The sequence below is a fragment of the Antrostomus carolinensis genome, unplaced genomic scaffold (genome assembly GCF_000700745.2).
Source record: "Antrostomus carolinensis isolate BGI_N321 unplaced genomic scaffold, ASM70074v2 scaffold38550, whole genome shotgun sequence".
Classification (NCBI taxonomy): Eukaryota; Metazoa; Chordata; class Aves; order Caprimulgiformes; family Caprimulgidae; genus Antrostomus; species Antrostomus carolinensis.
Window position 1 is genome coordinate 23,859 of NW_010289805.1, and position 11,666 is coordinate 35,524.

General features: G+C 44.7%; 1 protein-coding gene across 1 annotated transcript in view; it reads left to right on the plus strand.

Moving 5' to 3' along the window:
- The window catches only part of LOC104527696 (zinc finger protein GLIS1-like), a 10,819-nt gene extending 8,819 nt beyond the window's left edge, over window positions 1-2,000 (plus strand). Inside the window, exon 3 of the mRNA XM_010171489.2 lies at window positions 1,655-2,000. Within this exon, the coding sequence (XP_010169791.2) occupies window positions 1,655-1,791 (137 nt within the window). The 3' untranslated portion in view covers window positions 1,792-2,000. The remainder of the gene's footprint in view (window positions 1-1,654) is intronic.
- Window positions 2,001-11,666: the final 9,666 nt, after the last annotated feature.

Consider the following 11,666-nt stretch of genomic DNA (forward strand, 5'->3'; position numbering starts at 1 on the left):
CCATGAATCACATTAACAGTCAATAAATTTTTATTTTCTGTTCAGGACTTTGGATAGTTTACTCTATCTGGAATCTAATAATGATTTCTGGGGTGTATGCTTATCTTGGGTTTTGTCCATCTGTGGTTGTGTATCCACCCTGTATACAGGCTCATCAAATAGAAATTAGCATAACATAAACACTGACGAAACTTACCAAAATACTGGTCACTCCACTTGGACCGACACAGCACAGGGCAGATAAACAGGCTGAGTTTGTCTTCCAGAGACTTTGGACATACGCTGCATGCCAAAATTCTGCAGACAGCAGAATTTGACCTGTAAACTAACAGTAAATTAATACGTCATAGGAAAACGCAGAAATGTAAATAAGCAGAGAATTTGGTCTCAAATAATGAAAACATACCTAACAGTAAAATACCTATAATTAAGTCTGAAAGCCTGAGCTGGCGGTTCTTTCTGAAATCAGGGCTGGCTCTGTAAGGCTGCAGGGTCTGTCATTACTGCTGGTGGTGTGGTGCTGCACAGCCCGGAGACCTCCGTGAAGCCTGGTGCAGTGACAGATTCAGCCATATCTAGACACACTTGCCTGCAGAGTTGGGCAGTCAGAAGAGATGAGAGGAAGGCTAAAGAGAAGAAAAAGCCTCATTTTCCACATGGGGAACTGAGGCACAGCAAAACAGTCATTTCCCACAGAGCTCCTCTGTCACGCAGAGAACGGAGCCAGGTCCCAGTGCTTCAGCCACGAGGATCAGCCATCCACACACTGACTGGCAATTCACACAAATGTAAGGGATTTATTTTCTACATCAGGCACTCAGTTCACAGATACGTTCTCCACTAGAAGAATCTTGTTCCATGTGTTGCCTCAGCTGACTTAATGCTGCTGCTGATTATTATTAAAATGGTGGTAGGTGGGCTCTGTAGGCTGGGTGCAGGGGTCAGAACCTTGCACTGAAGCTCACACAGACATTTCTCTGAAGACTCAACCCAAATCAGGTGGTACAGGGTAAAAGAGAATATGTGTGTTAAAGGATGGACATAAGGGGACATTGCTTCATGCAGTAGTTTGGGGAGGGAGGGTTTCTAAAGGGGTGGTTTTCTTCTTAGAAACCACCATGGGTGCACAGCTCCTTCCACACGTCCTGTGAGCCTGACCTGACCCAGTCATGCTTCTGCAGACCTCGCTTATGCTGTACTTGGGGATCCAGTAAGTGTAGGATCCAGATTTCTTCTGGATCTTAAGAGCAGATGAGAGACAAATGGAACATTTTTCCTAAGTGCCATTAAAAGGAAAAACACACAAAAGAAGAGGACTGCATCACTTTTAGTGCACGCTTACTAGGATCCTTGCCCACTCATTGTTTTGACATCCCATTCAGATAATGACTGTAGAGTCCCAAGAGAGTCATACTCTGATACTTGCACTTCACTTGCAAATGGGCAGCTTTCCGCAGAAATGAATAGGAGCTTCATCTCCTATGACACAAACGCCCGTGGAGATTAGTTTGTGTATCTCCTGGGTAAGGCTTTGATGGTAAACCCTATTGTCTTGTCATTAACGCTGTGCTGTACTGTACAGTCCCAGGCCTCAAACGATGCTTCCTTCCTTATATGTACTAAATCATGTCCATACAACTTGTCGCACTTTCAGGCTATGATGCAGTCTCTGAAGCACAGTGTGTATCTGAAGACATGGTCTCCAACGGAACCGATGAAAATGGATTCTTCCAAAACGGCGCCTTTGATCACTGCTTGAATCACATTCCTTCCATCTACACAGATACCTAAGAGCAGTGCTGACCTTGTTTCCTTTATTATACTATAACTGTGTATGTAATAACAAAGGTGTTGTTAAAGTACTTTTATTTAGTCTGTATCCCTATATGTGCTCATTTAAATAAACACCTCACATTTACCAAACCATTTTATACATGAATAGTCTGTATAAGATAATATTGGAACCTGTTCCTTTGCTGTGGCACTTTGAAATTCATGCTTTAAGGGAATGAGGAGCATTTCAAGCAGCTTGTTTTGTTAAGTTCTCTCAGTAAACTGTAAATGTAAGTTATATAATAAACTTGTAAAGAAGGTTTGTTTTTTTTTCCTGAAAAGTATGTTTCAATATAAGAATGTTGGTCCCTTTCATCAGTTTTCATTTAACTCATTGGTCAATTCTTCTCCTTTTTTTTTTTTTTCCTTTTTTTTTTTAACTACAAGGATTTTTTAATCACAGACCTCATGTATATAAAGATCTTCATTTGCTCGGCTGGTTTTATATTTCAGTTTTACAAGAAAGCATTAAAAACTGGAAACAAGTGTACTGTCATTTCTTACCATCATCAGTCTGCCTGATAAATCCTAATACTGCATTCTTAAAATGCCTGAGAGTGATTTAAACAAAGCAGTGACATTTCAGTAACTGTGAAATTAAAGCAGCCCAAGTGTATGTGAAGAAAACCCAGGCTCTCGGAGAAAGGGGCAGAAGCCTTCCAGCACAGAGCAGCACTGGGGGCTGGTGTCTCACACCCACTGGCCCTGCACCATGTCCCAGCCTTCCTGCTGCCCCTGCCATGGTGGGTACATCAGCACATAGAGCCATCCCAGCAGCGCAGGGGAAAATAAAATGCAACTGTGGTTGGCTTTTTGCCTCCACGAGGAAATGGACAGCCTCACCCCACGTGAGATAGCGGCACATTCAGGCCGTACAGGGCATGGGGCAGGTCGCCTGATTTCTCCATTCACGAGACCCGACAGCCCCCCCGAGCTCTCCACTCAGGCACAGGCTGCAGAGACCAGCGGGACACCTTTGGGGGGCTTTCCCCAGCCAAAGCACTTGTCATCAGCGGCTTCCAGGGGAACAGAGGCCACCTGCAGCAGCTTGGCTCCCTGTCACTGTGGCCCCAGCCCCACTGGGCTGCATTTCCCAGCATAGTTGTGATTCCTGGGAGAGGCAGGCATCCCGCAAAGGGACAGGCACTCCCAGTGTGTGCCAGTGCAGGCACGTTATACAGGAGCTCCTGGAAATGTCCCATGGTGGTTTGGGAGAACAATAAGGAAAGGCTAACTAAAGAAAAAAATGTTCTCATTTGCAAACTATTGCTCGTTGGGCTTAATAAGGCACCCTCGGAGCGACGTGTGGTGATTCTGCCCAACACACAACCCTCAACCTCGGGAAATGCTGCGTGTAGAACCTGCTGTCCTGCAGGTGTGGGTGCAGCCTCAGAGAGGACAAAGAGGCTGGCAGTTTGGGTTCAGTGAAGTGCCACATCCCTGGAACAATAGTTAGAGTCAGCTTTGCTCTTGTACTAGAAATGGAAACAACTGGCAAGAAATGTCCTGGCTGCCCCTGGCAGTGTCCAGCTGTGACTGGCTGTGCCTCCTGCACCTGATGCCAGAGGGCTTGAGCTTTGCCGCAGGACAGAGCTCCCAGGAAAAGGCTGGAGGACATATTTACAGCAGGTCCCAGAGCAAAGTCTGCAAAAGGACACCATGCCAACACCAGTGACGAGCCCTTCCCACAGGCCAGCTCCCACACCACCATGTCTGCAGCAGCAGAGATGCCACACCAAGCCCATGGCAGCCTGAGGAGGCTGTTCTGTGCCCGTACAAGCCAGGGGAGCACACCTGAAATTGCTGCTGCTGACTGAGACGTTCTTCACCACCAGGCAAATCTTCACAAGCATCATTTGCTAAAGGATGTCCAGACTGAGCATCAATCGATGTCTGGCAAATATCCCTTCATTCACAGCTCAGTTACCCACCCTACCATGAGGCACCACTGAAAAGCTCACACTGGGCTGAAACCAGTTGGTGGCTGAGGACGGTACTTTCTTTTTTTCCCTCTCTTCTCCCCACTACCAGGATGTGCTCAGCAGCAGTGTGCCCACGCCGTGCTGCCAAGGTCCTCCCCTCCTGCCAGGCCTGTAATCCATTAGCTGCTCCCCAGAGAACAGCCTAAAACAAGAAGCAGCTGCTAGAAGATTTCTTGCCCCCCCCCTACCCCCAAAGGACTGACAGAAAAATGTCAAGCACCTGGCTTCAGCAAAATAGCAAGTTCCACAGGAAAAAAAAATGCTAAATTCAGTGGCATGTTAAGAAAATACCACATTTTGCAGCTGCATAATCAGAATCCACAGAGCAGGCCCCAAGCTGAATGGGGCAATTCTTTGGCAGGGTTTGCAGAAGTGGCATTACTGGGTCCATAGGACTGCGGTTCCCCTTACGGTCACAAAGTTACACAACCACAATGAATATATATATTTTAAAGCACAATTTGGTGGCAACGTGTGAACCCAGCAGTCAAAGTACCAGGGAAAACACAGTAGCAGCATAAACTCGGAGGTCTCCAGGGTCCCAACCACTCAGTGTATTTATGTCCTTTGCGGTCCCACCAGGGGATACCGGCAATAATGCTCAGGCAGTTTCTGGCTTTGGCAAACATCTTGTATAGAATCAGGAGAGCACAGTAAGGGTGTCCTGAGCTCGCAGGCAGCCCTTGAATGGGGGCTCTCAAGGGGACCAAGACCCTGCCCTCTGCAAGAGTGTTATCCCCAGAAACTCAACAGCCTGTGGCCGACAGCTCCCTGCCTCTCTTGGGCACTTGGCACAGAGGTGGAGCGGGAGGGACACCCAGACAGGGCAGCGGGGGAAACTGCTGCAAAGGAAAGTGCTGGGGTGGCAGCTGAGAAAAGAGAGAAAAGAAACAACAAAATGGCACTGAAGGAGGACAACCAGCATTCAGTCACAGTGAAGGCTTGTACCAGCCTGCCCAGAAACATGGGACACAGCTCGGGTCCAACACGGCACTCGGTGCCCCAGTGCCAGGGCTCTGCTCCTGTGTGAGCATCGAGCACCCCGAAGCTTCCTCAGCCTCTGCAAACACGGGAAGATCCCTGGGTGCCCCGCCACCGCAGCAGCACGTGCAGCACCACTCCGAGGCCGACCTGAGCTCACCACAAAGCCTACGAGGATGCCTTCTACTTGTTTCTACAGAGCCTGGTTGCACCTTGTTAGCGTACGTCAAGGTGCCTCTGTATCCAGTTTAGCTTTCTGTCCTCAAGAAATCTGAACAAAACGTGGACATTCAGGAAGTTTTAGAGTTAGTCACTAGAGAACAAGGTGGATGGGGTTTTATGACCCCCCTCAAGATCTCTAGCTCTCGAGGACACCCAGTCCCAGCTGAAAACCCCTTAACTGTGGCTGCCGTGCCTGGCCCAACAGTCCCTGGCAGCACTGACTCATCATTCCTCTCCTACAATTAAAATGTATAAAGGCTCCGGACTGTGCTTTAAGCCTTACGCACAGGGCTTTGTTCCTGATCACTGCCACATCTGGCTTTCTGTCCTGTTGCTTACCTACTCTGATGCATCAGAATCTGATTTTTTTTCTTTCAATCTCAGACATAAGTGTCTGAACTCTTTCCTAGAACATTAAACAAGGATGCAGGTAGCTTAACAACTGCCAAGCAGTAAAAACTCTAGAGCTTTCGAAGGAGGACTTAGCAAAAACATACCCAAAGCCCAACAGGGCTGTAACGGCTGAGACAAAAATGAAAATAATTCCTGTGCTTCAATTAGTCGGAGACATTAAAAGGAAATCGTGCCTGAAGAACATGATTAATCTCATTTCCTAAAAATTAAATAAATCCTTCTAAAAATGTCTCTTTTTTTTTTTTAGTTAAAAATATAAACCAACCAAACCTAAACATATTTGATCAATTACAAAAATATTTATGTCACAACAACCAGGCTGTTCAAAACCACACAATGATTCACAAAGGTCTGGGAAACTTAAAGCATAGCAGCTGGAGTGATGATTTAATTCCAGAATCTGTGTGAATCAGGTTTTCTGTACATTAAAAGGATAGATTCAGAGAAATGCAAAGGGACTCATTTGAGTCTGTATGGTTTGGAAACTTACCTATAATAAAACCATTAAAATACACAACAGCACAAGTTAATGGTTACTTCTGTGCTTGTGTACTTCATTATTTCCTTTTATTACATGTAAGTAGGGAAGTATCTCATGTAAGCTTTTCCTAAAGACACAAAGAAACCTTTCAATGGAATTTATTGCTTGGCAAGTTTCTCGTTGTGGTGCTGTAAAAACCCCACCAACTAATATGTATAATAACTGGAGTAAGGCTTTATAATAGTAGAAAATTATTACCCTGTGGAATTAAAATGAAACTGCTGGTTCCCGTTGATTGTCAGATACTTTTTCAATCTAGGCAACAGAATTCAAATAATAAATTACAACCCTACTTTATAAATAGCTACAAATCATTTCCCCAGTGACTGAAAACCCCGTTTACCCCTGGGTATGCACTGTGTGTGTATGCAGGACGCTTTAGGGAACGACTGAAATAAGATGACCTTCAGTGGCTGATCAAGCTGGGAGAGAGAAAAAATGAAGTTCAAGTTGACACTGAAGCAGCTAAAGCATTTCTTTGCGCTTTCCACCAGCTGGGATGCAAGCCAAACATCCAGCAGGACCTCTCAATTTTTAATATAATCAAGCTCAAGCTTTTCATTGTATAGAAAATCAAAATGCTTGTTCTTTTCCCATTTACTATCTGCAGGACTTCACAAGCTATAGAAGTAACAGTCCTTCCAGCACTACAGAGGTGCCTTTGCAAGTGAGCAAATGAGATGTGCGCACGTGGCAGGTCATGACAAAATAACACTATTTTAATGCCATAATTCTGATGTGGCAACATGACACAGGAATTTGCAAGACCAAAGCCTCAGGTCTGCAGTAGGAATGGTTATAGCCTGTGGCAGGTATCAGATCTGCTCCCGTGGAAAAAATACGGAGTGGGTGAGTACATTTTCAGATTGTATTTTCTAGTTATGTACACACCAAATAGCAGGAGCAGCTGCTGCTTGTGGAAAGGCTTCCCTGCTTCTGAGACTGTCCTTTCAACTGGATACATTTTCTAAATGGTAAAAGTCCAAAAAACCAAATTCCAGAGCACATTAAGAGCACTGATTTGATACTGCAATAGATGTCAGTTACGCAAGCAGTACAAAAAAATCCCAGTTCTTAAAACAACAACCAAGTATGTGAAAATAAACAGCGACTGTAAATTGAATTTAAATTGCATAAGAGTAAAAGATTTCAATGGTTTTGGTTATGATCTTATTAAAACCTACACATGTTTAGTTCAGTTCTGCAGTAATGGATTTGAATTAAATTAAAAGATCAGCGCAACAGAAGATGAAAAAATCACCAGCCTATATTAGTTAATTAACTGACAGCAAAAAGCCATTGGAATATTCCCTCCTGAGATAAGTCCTTCTGAGATCTGCAGAGTTAAACTAAAAGCTCCTCTGTACTTAAATTTCAAAGCAAACTGCAAACTCCCTTAAGTGATTTGGAAGTCCATGGCCCAGAGTCAGCAGAAAAAAGAGCTGTAGATGTCTAGATTGTCAAAGCCCTGCAAGGCTGCATATCTCAGCTCCACAGGCTGTCAGCCACTATAGCTCCAAAACCAGACAAACCATCACAGACATTTTTCTCTAAAGCATCTAAAGCACAGAAAGTCCCAGTCTAGCTAAAGCCCTTACAAGACTGAGCTTTCTACCTGATTTCTACTGAGATTGAAAGAAATTTGCCCATTCCTTTGGTAAAAGGACTTTTGTAGCGGTAGTGAAGCCAGAAAAGAATAAAATAATTCTTCTGTGCTAACAGAGATTTTCTGGCCACAGCCAGTAATTCTCATTCAAAACCAAATGACTCAACTTTAAAAGTTTCTTTCTGGCCCTGTGTTATATAGAAGTTCTCTCTAATTAATCAAGGACACCAAGAAAAGCATGATGTTAATTTTCAAAACTTTTTCAAGTTTTGGCCTGCTTGATTTCAAAGGGTTTTCTCCCTTTCTTCAGAGACTGTACCTGTGAACCCTCACAGTGCGCCTGGGTGGCAAGCAGCGGACCAGCATGTGCTGCTGGGCACAGGGATGATCCAGAGCCCCGGGAGGACACGTGGAGACACTGGCCAAGGACTGGGCTAGGAAGGGAGTGTATTAAACTGGCTTACTGGAGGATCAGACCCACCTTTCCATGCTTTCAGGTTTCCTTAATTTCAGAATAACAGCATAACACCATCCATCCTCAGAGCAACAGCAACCAAGAAAGCCCCAGAGCTCTTCCCCTCCCAGCACCCAAGTTCTGTATGTGGTTCAGACCCAGATTCAGGATTTTCCTCTTTAAAAACTACAGGATGGCTTAATTTCACCTTACTCCAGGCATCCACGTCAAACCAGCACCCTGGCTTCCGCTCGGGTTCTGGGAAGGGAAAGATGCCTCCAAAGGGGGAGTCTCTTGTGACAAGGAAGGCTGAGCATGTGGTGTGCCAGTGTCAAACATCCTTTCACAAGCAGCCAGTGCTCCTCTTGGAAACAGAGCATGACCCCAGACAGCAATCTGCACCACCTCTCCGGGCAAAACTGGGGACCATTGGTACCCCAAAGAAAGCCCTCTGAATCAGAGTCCGCCCTGAATATAACCCAAAGTAACACTGTTGAATTGCAATGGGCTGAGGGACAGATTTTCTTAAAGGTGTCTGAACACATAAAAATGAAAAAAGGGCATTAAGTGGGATTTTTCACAACGGCCTTAATTGCTTTATTTTCATCTCCAGCATTTTATTTCCTTCTGAAAATCCTCTTGGTTGCCTATTTGCATCTTTAGGCACATTCTCCAAATCTGGGCTATATTGCATATTGAATTTTCTTTCCTATCTCTTTGGGTTGAGAACCACACATTTGCCTAAGGAATTCTCTGTGGAGATGAAATCTGTTAGGATTATAAACACAGGCTGAGCTGGGAACAGGCACTGGAAACTGCCATGAAGACCATGTACAGAAAACAGTGATTCTAGTCACACAAGATACCTGATATAGTTGGCAGGAAGGCAAAGCTAAACAAATGCAGGTTTACATTTTACTATTTTAAAGAGTAAAATATTCAACTTAAGTTCCATTAACACCTGTCAGGACTTTGGTACATACTCAAATCCACATTTCTAATTTTACTGCTAAATAATCCCAAACTTGGCAGTTAGAAGGTAAAGCAAAATACCCAAGCTAAACATCTGAAGCAAATTGTAGCTCTCTGGAAGAGCCCTTCTGCTGTATAAATGAAGGTCATATGTATAAATGATTAGAAGCTTAAGGAAATATGTCTTCTGCTTTTCTAAATTGATAACACACACATATTGCATTAATATTCCCACATCAGTTATTGGACATGTTCCCTGCTGTAAGAAAAATGATTTTTATTTTTTTTTAATAATCCCTTGGAATAATATTCTTACACTAGCACAATTAACTCTTGCAGTGCAGAGGGAAAGGAGGTTGATTAAATAAATCCCAGAAAAGCAGTGCATCAATCCTTGGAGATGCCACCACCTGCGTGCATCCTGGGTTTGGGGGCAGTCAACAAGACACAAGAGTCCTCCTTTCTCTGGTGAAGAAGTGCCAGAGGTGAGATGTCGTGGTGGGGACGTGGTAGGGGAGAGCAACCCAAATACGTTGGCTTTGGTGTTGGAGCCAAGGCAGCCACACTGATGGCAAACCTGGGAACTCTGTTTATTTATCAGCAGCAAAATAAACCCAACAGATGCTGCAGAATAGTCTTTAAACACTTCCTTTCTCTCCATAAGGGACAACTCATGCTTGGCAGCAGGCATGGGGCAAGATCTCACTCCCAAGTGCCCAGGCTTCTGTAACAGCCAGACAGTGGGCTCAGGACAGACTGCCCAGACCCTGCCATCACCGCTGCAGTCAGGAGAGGGTCAGGGCAGCCGTTGCCAGTGACCCCTTTGGCTGCTGCTAAATCACACTTGCCAGAAAGAACTTAACCCTACTGCTCATAAAAATACTTCTGAAACACATTTCTTTCCCCTTCAAAGTGCACCAGATCCCACTAAACACCAAGTATTTTCCATAAATGTTCCCAGGCCAAAATATACCTGGACTCATCTACAGGGTCCTCACACATTGTATAACTATGATGGCCCAGCACATGGCTGGACACCCCCCATTTCAAAGGGATATAGTCTTGGTGTGGACATGAGAGAGCCCAACTCTGGTGCTCTGTGCGAGAGGATGGCAGAAGAGTTACCCATTTATCACGGCCGATGTTGAGCACAGCAAGCGCAAAAATGCAAACAGCATTCATCACTTCTGACAGATTCCTTTGTTTTCTGCTTTTCATTAGCTGACATCAAGTTAGGCTCTTTTTGTCAGAGACGAAAGTCATTGGGGGGGAGGGGGGGAGAAAATTATTTCAATTTAAAATTATTTCTGTATTTTTATCATCATCAAAACTCAGATCACAGCTATGTACAAATTATAGTGCTAGTTTCAAATTTTGCAAGACCGGAGCACAAATGCCACGTTTTTGTGTCCCAATGGATGGAGGTGTGTGCAGACCTACAGGAAAAGCTACCGGAAAGCGCTTCCCTGTTGAACATGACCTTCCCTGCACATTTTCAGTTGATAGTCCTGGGCTTTTCTGATACTTTCCTTTTCTCACAAGAGGGAGCTCCAGCTCTGGCATAACGGTATGAAAATATCTTGCCCAGACCCTGCTGCTCTGCTGCCTCTGAAAATGTCCATCTCTTGTCCAAGATCAGGCTTATAGGGCTCCTTTGCAGTTAAAAACCCATCACCAAGAACTTGAATCTCAGTATGAACTTCAATGATCAAAAAGATGCTATCATCTAACTTTTCCGGAAATTTTCCAAGCAAATTCAATGTTTTTGAAGAGTCCCAAAAAGGATAGTGATTGTCTATTTTGTGTTTTCCCTCAAAAATCAGATGGGCATTATGTCTGAGCAATGAAATCTGATCAGTGAGAAGCAATAAAAGGGCCAAGGAATTAGACAACAAGAATATCAATATTCCTTATAATGTCCATAACTGGTATTTTTCTGATGTGAAGACGTGCCAGCAGATCCGAGCTAAAGTAACATTCTGCACAGACTGTTTGCTTAAACCCCCCTCTATCAAGGCCCATTCCTGCCTCTTGCTCAGGCTCATGGACACCTCTGTGTCCAGCCATGCTGGGTGCAGGGGAACCAGCACCCCAGCACAGGCACCAGCAGCCACAGCCACTGCTTTCCACACGGCCAAGCGAAAAAGCTCCTGACAGGATGCCTGCACGTCTGCCTGCAGTTGGACTGACAGCCATGGAGGGACCTTTTTAAAAACAACAGCCAGTTTCAAAGCAAAGTTGTGAGCAGCTACCCTGGGTTTCAGTGGGATGTATTTGGTAGCTGCCATATTTTTGACCCTCCTGGATATGTATAGGTTGTTCCACACCTTTGCTCCATTGGTGCTGAGTGATGGTCTGCTACCTCCAACCTATGTATGTATACATATATATACACACTTTATACTGTTGCTTTTCCTCCCCACTTCTCTGAGTGTACACTGCAAGACCAGCCAGTTCTTCCTACACGATTTTTCAGTCTGAACTGGTGTCACCAGAGGATCACGTTAGAACACCTCGGATTTCTGTGCTCATCTCATTATTAGCAATATTAAGAAAAAATTCCCTTCCCAAAGTGATTCCTATTAGTAACACCTCTCCCACTCACCTCTTCTCTTTCCAGCACAACCCAGGTAGCCCTCATAGCCACTGCACAGCTTGGGG